Genomic DNA, 19,757 nt, shown 5'->3' with positions numbered 1-19,757 from the left:
AGTTTATATTCAAGTAATTCCTCTACAAATTAAATATCTGCTGCCCGAGAACAATAAATTGCCGATGTTACAATGCAATGATAAGCTGTTTCTATTGCAATAGGGAATGGATGCCAAGCTACCCACTCTGTTAAACCTCAGCCTATCCATAGGCTATGTGCCCATACAATGGCGCACATCAACGGTTATTCCACTCTGCAAAGGAGAGGCCACAACTGACCCTGGTAACTAGTGCCCCATAAGCGTGACTAGCCTGGTCTGCAAGGCTATGGAGCGCATCATCATGGAACTCATTAACAAAGACATTGTGAACCTCCAAACACTTGACCCGACCCAGCTGATGCCTACTAAACCTGATTGACTTCTTCGAGACCGTCACCAAGGCCATAGATGAGGGAAAGGAGGTTCACACAGCCTACCTTGACCTCGCCAAGGTTTTTTACACCACTACTCACTCGGGTATTACGGAAAAACTCACCAGCCTGAACAGAAACCCCTATGTCACGAGATGGGTTGCCAACTGGCTTACAGACATTACTCACACGGTAAGAATAGTGGGCTCCGGGTCCAACTGTAAAGCAGTCATAAGTGGTGTCCAACAAGGATCGGTCCAGGGACCCCCTGCTGTTAGGCATATACTTCTCAGAAGTAGAGGCAAACACAGGAGTACTACGGCTAACCAAGTTTGCCGATGACTGCAAAGTGGGAGCCATAATTGACTCTCTGGCTGACACGGAGATCTTCCAAAAGGGCCTTACTGAGACAAACACCTGGTGTCAAAGTCATGGACTCAAGCTAACTGCCCAAATATGCTTACTCAGAGGTGATATCTGCCTGACTTACAAAGCCATGTCCAACTCAGAATTGATGGATATGCTCCACCTAAAGAAGTCACAGTCACTGCGAGCCACGTGCTCTAGTGAGCTAAACCTTGCCACAACAATAAATAGAAACTGCTGGAGGGATAGATTACTGTCACAGACTCCCCATGCTTTGGAACAAAATTCCTAACTACATTAGGCTGAGCCCTTCACTGACACTCTTCAATATACCCCTGGGATCACTTCATTGGCTCTGCTTGCCAGAGGCTCAGTTAATTAATCAATGGGGCAGCTAAAGCCGACACACTCTAGCTAGGCTTATAAATGCCCTCGGGCAGATTGCATAGTACCTACCTGTGAACCTAAGTAAAACAGGTCCATGGTTACTAGGCATCTTATCCAAAGGAGAAGATACTCAAGACTGCAGCACTCCACCCTCAAAATCCAACACAGTATCAGCAATCCATCTACATGCTGTGGGAATAGAACCCACAGACTTCTGCATCTATACATATGCTTCCTGATGTACTACTAACACGGCTTTCAAACTCCAAACAGACAACAGTGATACCATTTGCCAAGGAAAACAGTTGCACATTTTAGGCAGACGATTCAGGCTCATGTTTATGTGAGCTATGGTACAGGGCTTGAGCGCAAGGAAATTACTAAATACCTGCTAACCTAAATTCCACACCACAGCTAATACAAGATGGAAGAGAAGGACATCTGTGGTTATAGTAAGATTTTTCAGAAGTATCCCTCATGTAGCCAACAATGCTTGGGTGTTTCCTTGCCAGCACAAATCCACTGTTTTCAGATATACTCCTAAATTTGTGCATTCCTACCTTTAGCTTTTAGTGTTTCATCTACAGATTGTGTGCCTACTGCCTTTGACGAATACATTGCCTAGGTTAAAGTAAAAAAATAACATTGCAATAGGGAATTAATGGTAAACCAAAGAAACTAAGACAGTCACAACTGCAGAACCCAACATTAGAGTACAACTTACGATTTCCTATCCATCTGCAAGTTGCAGTAGTAGAACCCACATCCATATGCATAAAAAGCAAATATACTACCACTGCTTTCAAGTGCTGTAGCACAATCACTGATGACCATGTGCTAAACAAAATAATTACACATTGAAAACAGATTTCACATCATGACCATGACAAAAATAATGGCAATGCAAATACAATCAGAAGGAATTAAGAAACTGCACAACCTACAAGCTCTGTAGAGAAAACAGAAACATCAGATTTGTGGCATTACACAGACATGGTTTAAAGCCACAGAATGTACTCTGTCAGTGCAAGGCTAAATTGCCTTGCACACATGTAGACCATGAGGAACTAGAGAGTGGGACAGAAGGTGGAAATGTGTCTCAGTCCTTCATTAGCAGCAAGTATTTTTCAATATTTTTCAAACCGGATGACACCCAGGCATTTACCCACATGCAAATAACTGGAGAGTGTCCCTTACCATATCTAAGCAACCTACAGGTCATCATCTATGGCACAAGAATGCTACAGCTCTTACCTAGGCCTAGTGGAGGCACGGTCCATCTAACCAAATGCTCTATTCATGGGCGAATGACCTGTATAGGTTCGGAAACACACTGCCTCCAAATTGCAGGCACATTTCCTGGACTTTATTTAATGATGACTTACTGTCCACTTCAACCAGAGGTTCAAACATACTGCACCTACTTCTGACCAATATGGGCTAATGTTACAACCACCCTGTCAAACATCCTCATTGGTGATGTTGTACAAACATGCAAATGGCTGCGTAGAGATTGCTGTACCCACAGGAAATAAACCCTAAACAAACTGCAAAAACAAGACACACTGGTTGAATCCAAATTTTAACATGGTATATAACAAAAATAAACTTATAAATCAGGACAAGAGTCAGAGCAACGTTCAGAATAACAGTTTAGTTGTTAAACTACACGGGAAAATAACTGGAATAATTACAGCTGGCGACACCAGCTATAAAGGCAAGACAGCTTAGCAGGCTAAAGACAGCCTTCAATGAAGGAATGCCCATTCACGCATGTCGAGACACAGAAGACGCTCTAACTGAGAATCGAATGTGCAACGTTCTAAATTACTTAGATGTAGTTCTTTTTAAGGACACACACAATCACACTTTTCAGTCAAGGTTATACAGAAAACCTTCCTTTTCTAACTCCTATTTGCATTTTGATAGTGGCCACCCTTTCCACCAGAAAAAAGGTATAGTTAAGGGACAATTTATTTGTGCATCTAGGATGTGTAGTACAAAGGAATATTTCCTTGAGGAGGTGGATGTTTTGAGGCAGCTCTTTACTGAGAGAGGTTATCCGATACATCTTGTTAATAACTTAGCTCAGGATGTTATCAGTAACATGGAAGCTATTTACTTTCCTTTATTGGGTAAGGGTACAGAGCAAGATACACGAATAAAACCACCAGAGCAGTTTGATCTACATAGTAGTTTTGTATACACTTTTTCTAATGACTCCCTGCAAGTTGAGCAGTCAATTTTGAGATATTGGCCTCATAACACTTCATGACGATTTTAAGTAGATTGTGAGAAACATCCCCATTTTGTCAGAAGGAGAGATACAAATCTTAATGGTATCTTTGAAAAAAGATTTAAGTCAGCCGTTAAACACAGTATCCCTAAAACTGGTACTTATAAATGTGGGTCATGCAAACAATGTTCTTTTATAATCAATGATAGCTCCCTTTACATTCCCTCTAGGAAATTTAAATTTAAAGCTGATGGGTATTACAACTGTGGGGCAAAGGGTGTGGTATACTTAGGATTATGTACCCAATGTTGTGGTTTCTGTATAGGCAAAACTGAGAGAACTGTCAGAAGGATGATATATGAACATCTATATGATGTCTCCAAAAAGAAAGACACAAATGCCTTTTTTAAGCACCTTGATTCTTGCCCCAACATGCAGCTTAAATTTATAGTCCTTGAGCAGGTTACCCAGGACAACAGAGGAGGTGATTGGGAAGCTCGTCTTGAATACAAACAGCTGTTGTGGCAACTTAAATTGAATGCCTCCAGACCTCCTGGGCTCAACGAGAATATCAGCATTATCAGTGTGCTTAAGTTGAGGAAAGATAAGTTATAATTTTTAAAAGGCAGTTTTTATAAAAGCATTTTTAAGTAATTTTTATGTATCATTTCTGTGTATTTATAAGAAGCACTTTTCATTTTGATGTTTCTTGTACAATTTTTTGTGCAATTATATTCTGCATTTTGTACACTAGGGACTATTAGATACATAAATTATGCTGACTTGTTAATTTTGCATTTTTAGGTTGTTAGTGTTTTAAGAGTTCACTTCAGTTTTAATTTAATAATCAGTTCTAATTTATCAATTTATTAATCAGGTCATATGACTTTGGTAGTAGGATATTTAAGTTCTTGATTTAGAATACTTTGTATCTTGAAAAAGCCTGGTATCTAACCAGGCGAAAGCGCTTGATTTTATTATTATTATTTTTTGTTTAATAAAGTTTAACGCTAATTATCTTCCCTGGGTCCGCTTTACCTGCCTGTGGATTTACTTGGTTTGTTCGTTTGTCCGTTTACTACCTTTATTGGTTTGATTCTTGGTCTAACTGTGAGGCGGCAACGCTACCGCAGCACCACCACCGCAGTGTTGGAATCAGTTTGATCTAGTCCCTTATTCCTAGGATTCCTACCGTTATGTGATTCTAATGTAACTGCTATGGGTTTAGCTATAAACATGCCATTATGCCTGAATCAAGTGGATACAGATGACATAATACGTCTATCCTAGGGGGAAGTAAAATTCCAAGTGGGCAACACCCTGGGTCAGATACAAAGTTTTCTGAGGAGCTCTACTATTTGAGATTACCAGTAATATCTATAAACAGCATATGTGGTGTAACCTCTGAAAACAGAGGAGTTATTGGGGGATGGTCAGATTTGAACAGGGATGGAGATACGAGGAAGGTGGTTCAATTTGGGAAGAATGTTTGTGAAGACAAGGTCTAAAAACATAGATACCACTAGTCAAGTGTGTTAGCATTTATGAAATCCAGAAACCTCTTTGCATATTATGTTTTCAGTAGTAAGGGATGTGTGGATAGCTGAAGTCACTCTTAAGAAGGGTATTTAGTTTGCTGGTTAAATTTTCTAACTGGTTAAGATATTCAGCATGCTCTGAAGGGGCCATAGATGTGGTACTGCAATTATCTAGAATGTGATAATTTTATTGTGTTTTACTATAACTTCACCAAGTTCTTTACTTGTGTCATATGAAAACTGCCAAGAGGCCGTTCGTTTACAAATAAATAAGCATTGATAATCTGTTGTATTTTTCAGTGAAACTCAATTCATCATAGATATTGACCTCTGAAATAAATGTAGTGGTATCTAAATACTGCAGTCAGGTTTCTGTAGTTAAACAGATATAGATGTACATAAGGGAGGGTAGGCCTCATATGCATACTTTGTTTTGTTAGGCTACTGACATTCAGCAATGCTGTTTGCAGCATTGGGATGTCTGCCAGGTGAACTCTGTTTAAAAAGGCACTTTGAGAAGTAGCAAAAAATTTATCAGTGTGTAAAAACCAGGGATGATAGGTCCAGGCCATCCATGGCAAATGGGAGTAACAGTTTCATCCCATGCAGCAGACACACACTGGGTCTTCCCTAGAATAACACTAGTTTAATGGCCAATAATTTTATCCTTGAAATTAAGCATCCTTCTTGGAAAGGTGGACTTCTGCTTAGTTCCTTGTCTTATTTGAATATTGTAGCATAGAGTTTAGCAGTTTCTCTCTCTATATCTCCCCCAAGCTGGAATTTTTAAGATCATTCACTGCATTTGTGCAATTACAAGGTTGCAATCATATCAGAGGTGGTGCAGGAACCTAAGAGCTCCAGTAATGTCCCTAATCCTAGCATCAGAGATGCAGCCATCATCCTGTCTTTTGGCTGGACTTATGACTGAGTGTGTTTCTGTCTGACAGTGAAATCAGAAATGACTAAGACATATCTGGGATATCTTGCAAGAGTATGGGACACTTAGGGACCCTTAGAACACAGGCTTGTATGACTATGACATATCTGAGATGCGTTGCAGAAGTAGGGGACATTAAGGGACCCTAAGGGTACAGGCTTGCATGACTATGTCATATCTGGGATGTGTTGCAGGAGTGTGGGACCATAAGGATACAAGCTTGTATGACTGCGATATATCTAGGGTGTGTTGCAGATGTATGGGGACCCTAAGGGGTACAGGCTTGTATGATTACAACATATCTGGGATGTGTTGCAGGAGTATGGGACTCTAAAAGACCCTAAGGGAACAGGCTTCTAGTACAAATGGCTCACAGTCGCACTAAGTATCGGCATGGGTGAGGTATTTCTGCTAATTTACTTAAATAAGATAACAGGATGCCTTAGAGGCTTAGTCAATAATTTATTACTGCTTCATTTTCTGTAGGAATGAAGTTCTGCTGTTGTAATATAGAGCTATCCTATTGTATTTTATTGACTTTGTGTGGGACAGAGAGACTAGCCAATCATTTAGTTAAATAAGTTCATTGCTTGTAGGTGGACTCTAAGTATTAGAAGTGGGTTGTCAGTAAACACGAGGCAGTTGCTACACTCTGCCTCAGAAAATCATGTGCTAGTACCCTGACTAAGGATGAGGCTAAGGCAGGCTGTAGTTTGTGGTGAGAGGCAGTGGTTTTGAGTAGATACAAAATCAGTGTAGAGAGAAAGAGAAGTTTGTGGACCTACAATGTATAACCTGCTTAGTCATAATAATATTTGGGACCAATATTGAGACCGATTTTGTATAAGGATAATAGGCTGTACTTGTAGCTACCAAATCAAACTGGTAAACTTCTGCATAGTCACTCTGTTGCCTGCCCCCCTCCCCTGACATTAGAGCCATCACCAACAGTCTTGGTTTAAAAATAAACACTAAAAAATGACATGCTTAATATGTGGACCTGCCCATGTCCTACTCCAACCTGACCTCTTCCTCCTTATCTTGCTTTTTTCCTTTATCTCTGTTAATAGATTGTTACATTATCTACACCCAATTGTCTAAGGCTATAAATAACCTGTTTTTCCTTAGTCAAACATATATAGTGAATTGACACTCCATTACTTAATTGGTTGATTGCCAGTGTGGTAATTGTACTCTTACTCTCTGTGCGAATGCAACTGTTGTATTTGCTATTGTATTTCCTGTATTAGTTAAGCTCTGTATTTGTATTTACTTGTATAAGTTTTACATATTTTATGTTTGGAGCTTTTGTCCTGTGGTCTCTGCTGAAAAAGGGCTTATTGCCCAGTCAGATTAACCTGGTGAACAAATGTCAAATAAATAATTAAACAATCTGTGTAAATCATTCTTCTTCTCTGAAACATAATCGTAGGATAAAATAATTAATTTGTTTAAGAGACTTACAAAATTATATTTTATGCTTACAAACAAGAGAGAATTAGAGAATTAGGAGGGAATTTTGTGATCAAATTAACCTAAGGGGTAGACAGTTCCAGAGTCACTGGGATCACCTGCCTACTGACATCCAAAATATAGAAACTATTAAAATCTTCAAAGATGCACTTAAACAGCACCTCTTTACTGAATCTGTCTGTAACTCCTACCATGTGAATGTTTAGGTAACTTATCCCATATCATTAATAATAAAATGCATTTAATAATTTTTTTCGCAGTACCTTTATGTGGCTTCCTATAAATATATATTTACATATATGTAGAAGATTATGTATTATATGCATGATTGCAATGTATTTTGTGCATTTGTTAACTTGCATTTTGCATATATTTTTTCCTGTTCTCTCAATGCATTTTAACTGGATCTTTTACTATTACCGTGTCTGCATTGAACCTTAGAATTATGTTCTAAATTTTGCTATGTAGTCATTCTGTATATAATTTTTATTAGACTGTGATGTATTTTCTACTGTTTGAGCTCAGATCATAGCTGAAAAGGGTCAGTAGACCAGTCTACTTACCCGGAGAGCAAATAGTAAGTAAATAATTGCACACATTTGCTTTTCCCACACTGCAGTCTAGTCTTTGTCAGAGGATGTTTGAGTAAAGTTTCGCAGGGGAACGACAACAGCTCAGACAACATTAATGCTGTTTATGGTCTTCATATTTGAAATATGATCATGCTGTTTTACTTTTAGATACTTCATGATGCTTATCCAAGAGATGGCACTGAAAGTGGACCAAGGGTTTCTAGAAGCAGTGATTGCCTTTTTTACACTCAAGTCGTATCCACAGACTAAAGAACGGGTAAATGCATATCATTGAAATAAATGCATGCATAGTTATTAGTTTTCTTTGTAGGTTTGGTGATTATCTTGTATGCTTACTTTATGACATTTTTGGACATTATCTGTTCTAGTAAATAGGAAATAGGTGTACTTAAAAAAAAACAGTCCAACTGAACTAACTGTATAAAACAAAACAAAAAAAGCTGGGAAATAAAACCAAACAAGTTTAATATATATTCATATAAACCATAACTGCTTTCATGTCTTAATCCAAGACTTCGTCAGATGAAGTTTTGGATTGAGAGATAAAAGCCCTTACTGTTTAATGTGAATAAACATAATGTGAATATATATTGAACTTGTTTGGTTTTAACTAGGTGTACTTATCATTTGATAATGCCATTCTGTGAATTTGTGACGGTTTGTGTTTTGCGATACTGTAATGCAGCCATGTTGTAAAGCTCTATTAACTAACTTAAGAGACACGTTGCTTGCCCAGCAAATTTGGTTAGGTGTAAAAAGAGGATAGAGTAAATATATTTCATATAAAATATACAACACTAGTATGATTCACCTCCCACTCTGTGTCGGAGGTGAGCACTTCTAAGTGCTTGAAAATGGTCTGCTTAAAGGTATATATGGCTAGGCATCTTATTGTTCCTGTGATCACTTGGCTCGTATCTTCTTTTATCTCCTTTTAATTTGTTCTTATCTATACTTAGAAAGCACCACACAAAATTTGGGCTCAATTGTTAAAGAAGTATTTTTGGAATAAAATTTGTCACTTTTGTCTTACTGTGAGCATTTACACCTATGCTAATTTTCAGAAGTGGTGAGTTTAATGAATCAGCAGGTGATGTTAGAGATAGTTTGAAGTATGACATTGTCTTGGAGGCAGAACAGAAATTGAGAGCCCATATTCAAGTTGAGAAAGGGGAATTTCTTTGCCAATGGCTGTTCTGCCTGGTTGGGATAGAAAAGGAAAGATCTTTTTGACACAAAAGAGGAGTGAGTTTAATTTCATTCTCACTTATCTATGTGGAAATAGAAGCGACTGATCATCATAGTACTAGGTGTTTGAAGGTGGAGGTCGTCTCTATGGAATGATTGTATAGGTCAAAGATAGCTAGAGTTAAGTGCTTAATATTCTGTGGAGTTCCCAAAAGCATAGTTTTGAACTTGGTGGGGTTGAGTAGTTCATGCTCCTGCAGTATAGTAGTTCATGCTCCTACAGTACTTATTACCTTGATACGGCACTCTTATAGATAGCACCCCAAAAAGGCAAACCCCCATTTCTCGGTCACCCACGTCCCCTGGAATCTCTCTTAAAGTTTTTTTGTCTAGTCCTTCTAGCATGTCGAGGAATCAGTTGCTAGTGTCCTCTCCTGCTCAGCTGGTGAACCTGGGAATATTGAGGCAATGTTACAATTGCCTCATGTACACAGACAACCTTCTCCTCCTCCCACAAAACACAAATTCATGCAAGAGATGCAACTATACGGCCAAACTGGAGGCTGAGCTCTCTCAACATAGGACTGGCAAGACCAGTCAGGAGGAGAAGGTTACCACACACACTATAGACCCAGTCTCACATAGTACCATCACAACCTCAAATCATACACATAAACACACAAAGACATACTCGGAGGCTCTGATCAAAAATCTACCAAAACAGCAGAGGCCACCAAAGCAGACACCCAAACAACCACCACCTCAGAACACAACACCTGCAACACATAGACCTCACAGTCAGAGTGTCAAACAGTCACAGCCCTTAAGGCCAAACACAATGCCAGACACACTAGTCATTGGTGACTCCATAGTCAGACACACTGACGTCCCGCTCACCAGACTGAGTAAGGAGAAGGTCACAGTAAGCTTCCTGTCGGGCGCTAGAATCCGCCACATAACGCAAGCACTCAGGTCTCTCAACAGCAGGTACAAATACGACTCAGTCATTGTCCACGCTGGTGTAAACGACCTGAGACGCACTCCTTGGACTACATGAAAAGAGACATTGAGGAGCTCTCTGATTATGTAGCCCAGGCAGGTATGACCCTGACCTTGAGCAGTATCTTACCTTCACCAAGAATGATGCCACAATACAGAGATAAGATGATCAGCTTTAACAATTGGCTTAAACTCTGGTGTCATTCAAAGGGGATCCAATGTCTGTCTGCCTGGGATGACATGCTGGACAAGCCACGCTGTTTCAAGGGACGGCTTGCACCTGTCACCCTGGGATTCCGGATATTGGCAAAGGCTCTTGCCACCCCATAGTGCCTTTTTAGGCAAGGCTCAAATTCTAAACCTACCACCCTAGAACACAAAAAGGAAAAAACTAAGGGTAATGCTGCTCAATGCCAGAAGTCTAAATCTCAAAATGCACGCACTCGAGGCCCTTCTCAGTATGGAGAACATCGATGTCTGTGCTGTGACAGAAACCTGGGTCAAGGCTCCTGAGAGCACCCCAGCATTATCAGGTTTTACCTCATATCATGCTCCGCCCCAAAATCCGGACAATACCAAGAAAGGAGGGGGGGGTATCCATATTCATCAAGGACACCCACACCTCAAGACTGGTGGCAACGCACGATGCATCGGAGACCATCCAGGTGCAATTAACCATAGGCAAGACTGCTCTGCAAATTGTAGCATGTTACAGGCCACCCTCACAAACTCAGGAACCTCACATGGCCTTCCTGAAAACACTAGAGGGGATAAATGTATCACCAAACACCATCATACTAGGTGACTTCAATTACCCTAATATAGACTGGGAACACTACTCAAGCCCAAACACCCTAGCCCAAAAGTTCCTGGAATTCATAAACTCAAATGCCATGGAACAACTAGTCAACATCCCCACAAGAGGAGAAAACATACTTGATCTCATCATCACGAACATGGGAGCACAATGTTCAACACTTGAAGTATACCCCTCACTGGTGAGATCAGATCACAAACTAATCTCACTGGAGGTCCTCATCCCACCCCCACCTGAAATAAAAAAGACCACAGTAAAGAACTTCTCGAAAGCCGACTTCACACTTCTAAAGACTAGTGTGGTCTCCTTTAAGGCCCCCGAGCCGGCGGAAAACAGTACTCAAGCCGCTGAATCACTTACAAATGCCTTCTACCAGCACCTGCAGGACTGCATGGATAAGGCAATCCCAAGCAAAACAAAGACTCTTTGTACTAAAGGCAAGCGTCCAGTCTGGTGGACCCCAGCCATAAACAAACTCTACAACAAAAGGAGGAAGCTACTACAAGATAGAGCAAAATCCTTAAAAGGTAAGACACCCTTGATCACTATAAGTAAAAAAGTAAGAGCTCTCATAAAATCATCCAAAGCAAATTTTGAGAGAAAAATAGCTAAAGACTCAAAAGACAATCATAAGGCCTTCTTTAGCTATGTTAGAAACCTGGGAGGAAACTCCCAGATATGCTCAGAACTAGTTCAAAATGATGTGAAGATTACTGATCCTACAGACATTGCCAACATACTGGCTGACAGGTTCAGTGCAAACGTCTCCCCTCCCCAAAAGGAGAGATATCTATACAAAGCGATTGCAGCCCCCAAACATCTCCAACGCCCAAGTGAGAACTGCTCTCTCCAAAGCAAAAAACACAGCATCCATGGGACCTGATGGTGTCCCCGGCTGTGTGCTCCACGAACTCAACGAGGAATTAAACCCACAGCTAGGACAGCTGTTTAATCATAGTCTTACCTCTGGATACGCACCCAGGAGTGGCGCACTGCAACTGTGGTCCCACTTCACAAAGGCGGTGCCTCCACCGACCCTGGAAATTACTGGCCCATTAGCTTGACAAGCCTTATCTGCAAAGCCATGGAGAGGATCATAATGGACCTCATAAATAAAGACATAGGGAATTTGCAGACTTTGGATCCATCCCAGTTTGGCTTTGTCAAAGGCAGATCATGCCTTCTAAACTTGGTTGACTTTTTCAAAACAGTCACCAAAGCCATTGATGAGGGAAAGGCAGTCCATACAGCCTACCTTGATCTGGCGAAGGCCTTCGATACAATACCCCACTCGGGTATCATTGAAAAACTCATCAGCTTAAATGTTAACCCATACATCACAAGATGGGTTGCAAACTGGCTGAGTGACAGAACCCACAGGGTCAGAGTTGCTGGCGCCATGTCAGACTCAAAGCCTGTCACAAGTGGTGTACCACAGGGCTCAGTCCTGGGCCCACTCTTGTTTGGCATCTACTTTTCCAAGTACAAGCAAACACAGGAGGGTTATGGCTGACAAAGTTTGCAGATGACTGCAAACTGGGCGCCATAGTAGAAAACACATCTGACACAGATATCCTTCAGAAGGGTCTCACAGAAACGGATAACTGGTGCCAGAGCCATGGCCTAAAGTTAAATGCCAAAAAATGCATAGTCATACCCTTCGGGAAAAACAAGGTTACCCCTAGCTACCAAATAGGTGGCAATCCACTGAGCACAGAAGAAGTTATCAGGGACCTGGGGACCCAGGTTGATAGTAGTCTGTCATTCGACACCCATGTAGCTAAAGTAGTTAGGAAGACCCTCTACATTGCCCACCTTATCATGAAGGGATTCTCATCTAGATCAAGGGAGGTCATAGTCTCCCTATACTCATCACTCATCAGACCAATGATCGAGTACAATGCCCCATTCGGAATGTATCTGACCCGACACTTGCAGCAGCTGGAGAGGCCACAAAAGTTCCTCACCAAAAGGATAAAGGGTCTCAAACATCTGTCCTATGCTGCCCGACTGAAAGAACTCCAGCTCTATTCAGTCGCCACCGCTTGCTCAGAGGTGACCTTTGCCTAACATACAAGGCCATGTCAAACCCAGATTTGATGAATATGCTTCACCTCAAAAAATCTAGATCCGTCAGAGCCACAAGGGCAGGAGACTTAAACCTCGACACGGCTATTAATAGGACGTGCTGGAGGGATAGATTCATCACCCAAAGACTCCCTATGCTGTGGAACAAAATCCCGGTATATGTGAGGCAGAGCACCTCGCTGGCCTTGTTCAAGAGAAATCTTGACCAATGGATGGGAGATCGCAGATATACCCCAGGGATTACCTCAGTGTCACTGCTCGACAGAGGCACAGCAAAATAATGGGTATAGTTCCCCATACTAAAGGGGTGGCGTAAGCCACAAAACTATGGGCTAGGCTTGTAAATGCCCTCGGGCAGATAGCCTAGTATGAACCTATGAACCTATGAGCCATTGATGGAGGCCATGTAAGTCTTACTGGAATTGGCATTGAATGTTGGTGCAAGAGTGTCCTGATCGGTAAATGACCATGTGATCAGCATAGAGGTTAAGTGGGGGATGGGGAGGTCACACGGAAGTTTGTTAATGAATATGGAGACTGGGAAGGGGGCAAGAATGGATCCATGTGATACACTGTTAGTAATAGATCTAGATTCTGATTGGGTGGATCCTATTTTTAATCTGAAGTGTCTGTCATTGAGGAGTTTTTCAAAACTGATTGTTGTGTCTGGACCAATACAATTTTAATTAGTTTGCTTTGGAGAAGACAATGGCCAATGAGATCAAATGCCTTTGTTAGCCTATAAATATGGCAGCTATAAGGAGGCTACTGTCAGAATTTAGCAGGATGTTGATACATTGTTGCAATCAATAGTGGTTTGTCTTTGCGAGTTGTAAATTTCAGGAGAACCCAGTTTGACAGAGTCTGAGGAGGAGTTTAACTGGGGAATGACTTAGGTTTAGGTTATTTTTGTACCTAATTAGAGAACCTCCATCTGATTGCTTGGTCTGGAATCACTGATATACTTGAAGGAGGTTAGAAAGTGTTGGATGTTGGGTAATCTTTTTGACCAAGGCTTCTGTGACTGTTAGGATAGTCTGGGCTGTGCTGGGAAATAAAATCACTTGGTGTTCTAGCTTTTTTCTTATGCTATGTGCATTTCAGTGTTACTCTTAAGAAAGATTATGGAAACTAGTCTGAAGAAGGTTTTCGGTGCTTTTATGCAGAGAGAAAAATGTTTGAGAGTCGTAGTAATCCTGTAGATGAGTGATCCTGAAAGTGGTGAGCTGGGGGAATAGGTTTGGTCTGACTTTTTGGGGATGGTGGTGGTGATTTGTTGGTGAGGAAGTTATGGAAGTAGGGGTAATACATAGTGATATGATGATTGCTTGTCTTAAGTGTTTTATGAAGATGTCTTATTGGTTGTACAGGGAAGAGGGGTGAAGAAGAGGAAATGAGGAGATAGAACAGGGTAAGTTGTGGAAAGAGGATCATCTTTTTGATTGGATGTGTGCTGTGGTTGTACAGGAAGTTGGAGCTAGGAGTTAAGACTTCTGGTAATATTGTAGTACTGAATGTGAGGACAGTGAGGTAAGAAGGTTATGTGGTTTTATGTTGGTATTTAAGAGATGTGTCACAAGAGTGTGACAGTAGGTGGAAATCGGAGCAAATATATTAGGTGGATGGAAAATTGAAGGTGGAAGGGGAGCAAAACTAGAAACTATTCCCACTGTCTTGGGAATTAATCTGTGAACGTCTTTGTCTAGCAGTAAGCTGAAAAATTGTAGTTGCAAATGCATGAGTTCAGAAATGAAAGCTTGGAGAAAAGAGGCAATGCTAATAACTGTATGGCAGTGTATGTTGTTCCACTACTTTGATGGGGTAGGTTAACCCTAAAGGGAATGTACCCCTCAAGATGGAAGTGTTTTGGAAGGAAGAGTCAAGCAAAGGTCAGCCATGGTGATACTGCTTGCCTTAACTTAGGTACAAAAAAAAAAAGTAGAAGTGTAAGGCATTAAGCACAATTGGCAGGATATGAGGGAAATCCACCTTAAGTGTCTTTCTTTTTGCTTGCTATTCCTTTAAGGTGCATGTGAGAAGAGTTTATGTAGAATCCACTTCACAGCTGATGATTATGGTGTGAGAACAGAGCCACCACCTGGTAGCTTGGCAAAGAAGTGAAATACCTTGTGTTTTTTTTTTTTTTTTTGCTTTGTTTTCCTTTGCTAAGGTGCCTGTGGGAAGAGTTTGGTAACAGTAATAAGATTTAGATAAAGAGTATGTTTGTTATGGCATTATTGGCTGTAATATTGTTTAGTTATGTGATATGCCATGCATTAGTACATTTGCATTCATATTGTTTCTTTGAGTACTATTTGAGCTGGGGTTGGAGGTCAATGTGTTTAGAAGTAATATCAGTTAAATAGTCAGGAAGTAATCAAAGACATTGGGGGCTAGGACAGGAAAGCTGTAGTCAAACCAGTGTAATTTAGTTGTGGGTGTTTTGAAGACTTGGGACTACTCTGGACTGATTCTCGAGACTGTATGGTAAAGTAGATTCAGTACGTTTCATGGCAGAGGTGAATGTGTATCCTGATGTAGTTTGAAAAGGAGTGATCCCAAGAGTAGAGCTGATTTGCCCTCTGTTGGTAACCGTTCAGCATTGGAGAGGGAGATACAGTGATGCTGTAGTCAAGGAGTAGTAGTAAATAAATGGCAGATGTAATTTAAAATGGATTGCAGTAATGATTTGATTTTGAATGAGGTGGAGGGAAATAGAGCTAAAGCATATTCTAGTTGAGTGAGGAGAATGCCTTTACCTTGGCTGCTTTGGCAGGTGGAGAGAGGAAGTGAGATAGTTTTTGAGCTCAGAAATGCTTGTAGTTAATCTTGGGTCTAATTTTTCTTGATGTGCTTCTGAAACTTGACTGACAGATCTAACCAAATACCCTGGTGTCTAAAGGTTTTAACTGTTTCAGTGGGGTTCTTATATTGGTCTGTGTTGTGAATTGTATTTGAGAATTTAGACAGTTTTTTTGTTGTACCAGAATGCATTTTTTTTTGGGGGGGGGGGGTGTTGAGCTAAGAATGAGTCTATTTAAAGTGAGCCACTTTTTTATTTGTGGGAGGTCAGTTTGTAGTTGTTGCTGTATGTCAGGGCGATTTGAGCTAGTATATTTAACCCTGTTATCAGCGTATAGCAGGAGATTTGAGCTAGACCTGTAGGTAACCCTGTTATCAGCATACAGCAGGAGATTTGAGCTCGACCTGTAGGTAATCCTGTTATCAGCATACAGCAGGAGATTTGAGCTCGACCTGTAGGTAACCCTGTTATCAGCATACAGTAGGAAATTTGAGTTGGACCTGTAGGTAACTCTGTTGTCAGTGTATAGCAGGAGATTTGAGCTAGACCTGTAGGTAACCATGTTGTCAGCATACAGCAGGAGATTTGAGCTAGACCTGTAGGTAACCCTGTTGTCAGTATACAGCAGGAGATTTGAGCTAGACCTGTAGGTAACCCTGTTATCGGTGTATAGCAGGAGATTTGAGCTAGACCTGTAGGTAACCATGTTATCAGCATACATCAGGAGATTTGAGCTAGACCTGTAGATAACCCTGAGAAATAAATGTCAAATAGGCGAGGGCTCAACACTGTGCCTTGCGATACATCACTGGTAACTTTTTTGCTTTCAGTAAAAAGCACCTGCAATTGTAACCACACTAGTTCTGTCAGAACATGTTGGGGTAACTACTGTACAATATAATGATTTGTATTTGGATTTACAAGTTTCTCAATAATACCTGCATGAGGAATAGTGCAAAATTCCTTGGCCAGGTCTAGATTTATGTTGTGTACTGCATAACCACTATCCACTGCATTGGTTACTTTTTTCAAAGAAACCCTCACCCTAAATGCTATGTCTTCCTTATCACTGATTAAGCATACCCCCTATTTACACACTCGCTATTGATGCATCCAAAGCATTCGATAGAATAAACAAAAAATTCTTGATCTCGGTTCTACAAAGGTTTAAATTCCCTACACAGTTTGTCTGCATTCTTAATACTCTTTATAAAAATGCATACACTACTTTACAAATAAATAAACATAGTTCAAAGAGGATAGTGATTAATAGTGGGATTAGGCAGGGATGCCCCTTATCACCACTTTTATTCAACCTTTATATAGAACCCTTGCTTTTACTAATCAAGCAGAGAACATTCCATTATATCCCAAGGTTATTTAACACCGAAATACCCCTATCAGCATACGCGGATGATTTGAATATTTACTACTCCCTTCCAAACTCTGATATTAACAAAATTTATAATGCATTACAAACCTTCTCCAATTTCTCAAACTATAAAGTCAATATAGATAAGACAACGATCTTTCCAATTAACATTTACTCACAATTACCTAGTGAAAGATCCCTACCTAATATAAAGGTTAACACCCACCTACAATACCTAGGAATATCTTTTAATACAGAGGGAAATATGCAACAACAAGAGGGGTTATCGAAGTGTTGGACCACAATACAAAAAGACCTGGAAAGATGGTCTCAACTTAAACTGCCGGTTTTCTCGAGAGTGGCCATTATCAAAATGAATATTCTGCCGAGACTACTTTACGTCCTGAATGCTACCAATACTCTGATACATAATAAAACTTTTAATAATATACACTCATCTCTCTCAAAATTTATTTGGCACCCTAGACCCATCAGAATAAGCTACCAAAAACTTATTTACCCTAAGGACAAAGGTGGCCTAGGACTTCGAGATTTCAGACTATTGTATGAAATAAATAGATACAGCAGAATAATCAACATTGCCACCTTCAGAGAAGAATCAAATACTTGGGTCCCTTCTTGGGTCAAGCTTTACCACAATTATATCAAAATGCTGTTCATTAATCCCATGGCACTCCCTTTTTTAGACATCTCAGCCAAAAGAAAGTATAAAATTCAAAATGACCTATGGTCCCAAATCAAGACTACGTAAAACCTGTTTAAATCCCTAAATCTATATTTACCTTTTCTCCTTCTCCAACCCTTGCACCTTAATCCTAACATTAAACTAAATGAGAAGGTGATTAACTTGAACCCATTCCCCCTGATCAAAAGTAAAACCGTCCTGGATTTTTTTGTACTCAAGTTGGATGATACTTCCTCCATCAGAAATAAACTTAAGCTTTCACCCAAGTACACCATCATGATTCGACAGTTAAAAGACATCTGCAGTAGATTCTGGATAGATATTGACATCCAGGAATACCAAATTGAGTTATGTAAGGTTTTATGGAATCTACTAATTCGTAAAAAGAAGATGGTATCTCACACTTATAAACTAATCTCTGCAATCAGATGCTCAAAGGATGCTATTCACTCTGATTATTGGATAAAGCAAGACCCCTCGATTTCCTCTGAGTTTATAGCCCAAGCCATTCGGAAATCTTCCAAAGCTATTCTCCTGCTAAAATTCAGATATACCCAACTTATGATAGTAAATAACGCATACTACACCCCAGCCTTACTCAACAAGATGTACAAGGAAGTCCCTCCTTTTTGCCAATTTTGCCCAACGATGGTAGCTGATACCATTCACATTTTTTGGAGCTGCAAATGTTCATACAAGCTTTGGTGTGCCCTCAGAGTCAAATTAGAAAAAATGGGCTATGAGAAATCTACGCTCTCATGGCAATTCGCCCTCCTTCATATACCCCCCGAAGGAAAGGACATTAAGAATATACACTTTCTTATAACGTCTTTTATGCTGATAAAATTTTATATCACCTTAAATTGGAAGGATAGATCTACTCTCTCTTGGGAGGGTCTCAAAAAGATGGCTGGGAAGCATATGTCTGCTCACAAATATTTGTGGTATTCCATGAGGCTAAATCCTACACAGAGGGACACATGGAGAAGGGTGTATGAGTCTATTCTAACTTAATTTCACTGCATTTAAACCTTCTTTTTAGATGCCTCCCATAGATGGGTTCTGTATATAGTCTGTTTTTTGTAGAGTGATTTTTGCTTGTATGTTTTATGGTACTATAGTTGTATGATAATTTGTTATGATTTAATTAAAACTCAATAAAAATAAATAAAAAAAAAAAAGACACTAATAATAATAATAAACAAGTCCTTCTTTGATGGCACCAAATTGATGAGGGTCTAGGGTTAAAAGATTAATACCCAGATTAATTAAGTCTGAGATAATGTTTCAAAGCTTTAGAAATGAGGCTAATATGACTAATGGGTCTATAGTTATCAGAGTATGTGGTTGAGCCACCCTTGTGTAATGGGATTACTGTGGCTGTTTTCGAGGCTTCAGGAATGTAACTCATGGAGAGGCATGCAGTGGATAAGTATACACACCCCTGTTAAAATACCAGGTTTTTGTGATATGAAAAAATGAGACCACAATAAATCATTTCAAAACGTTTCCACCTTTAATACAACCTATAACCTGTACAGTTCAATTGAAAAACAAATCTGTTAGGAGAAAAAATATAAAAAATAAAAAACGTACAATAAGCTGTTTGCATAAGTGTGCACACCCTTAAACTAATACTTTGTTGAAGCACCTTTTGATTTAATTACAGCATTCTGTCTTCTTGGGTAGGAGTCTATCAGCATGGCACATGTTGACTTGGCAATGTTTGGCCACTTTACCTTGCAAAAGTGTTCCAAATCTGTCAAATTGCGAGGGCATCTCTTCTGCACAGCCCTCTTCAGGTCACCCCACAGATTTTCTACTGGGTGTAGGTCTGGTCTCTGGCTGGGCCATTCCAAAACTTTAATTTTCTTCTGGTAATGCCATTCTTTTGTTGA

At 40.1% G+C, this 19,757-nt stretch overlaps 1 protein-coding gene across 1 annotated transcript in view; it reads left to right on the top strand.

The window, feature by feature from the left end:
* The window catches only part of VPS13C (vacuolar protein sorting 13 homolog C), a 6,956,796-nt gene that overhangs the window by 5,995,034 nt on the left and 942,005 nt on the right, over positions 1–19,757 (top strand). Inside the window, exon 72 of the mRNA XM_044076309.1 lies at positions 8,034–8,142. Within this exon, the coding sequence (XP_043932244.1) occupies positions 8,034–8,142 (109 nt within the window). The remainder of the gene's footprint in view (positions 1–8,033; positions 8,143–19,757) is intronic.

Source organism: Protopterus annectens, chromosome 7.part0 (genome assembly GCF_019279795.1).
Source record: "Protopterus annectens isolate FY-2018-M chromosome 7.part0, PAN1.0, whole genome shotgun sequence".
Taxonomy (NCBI): domain Eukaryota; kingdom Metazoa; phylum Chordata; order Ceratodontiformes; family Protopteridae; genus Protopterus; species Protopterus annectens.
Note: the sequence above shows the minus strand (reverse complement) of the source record. Positions and strands in the feature narration are given on the sequence as shown.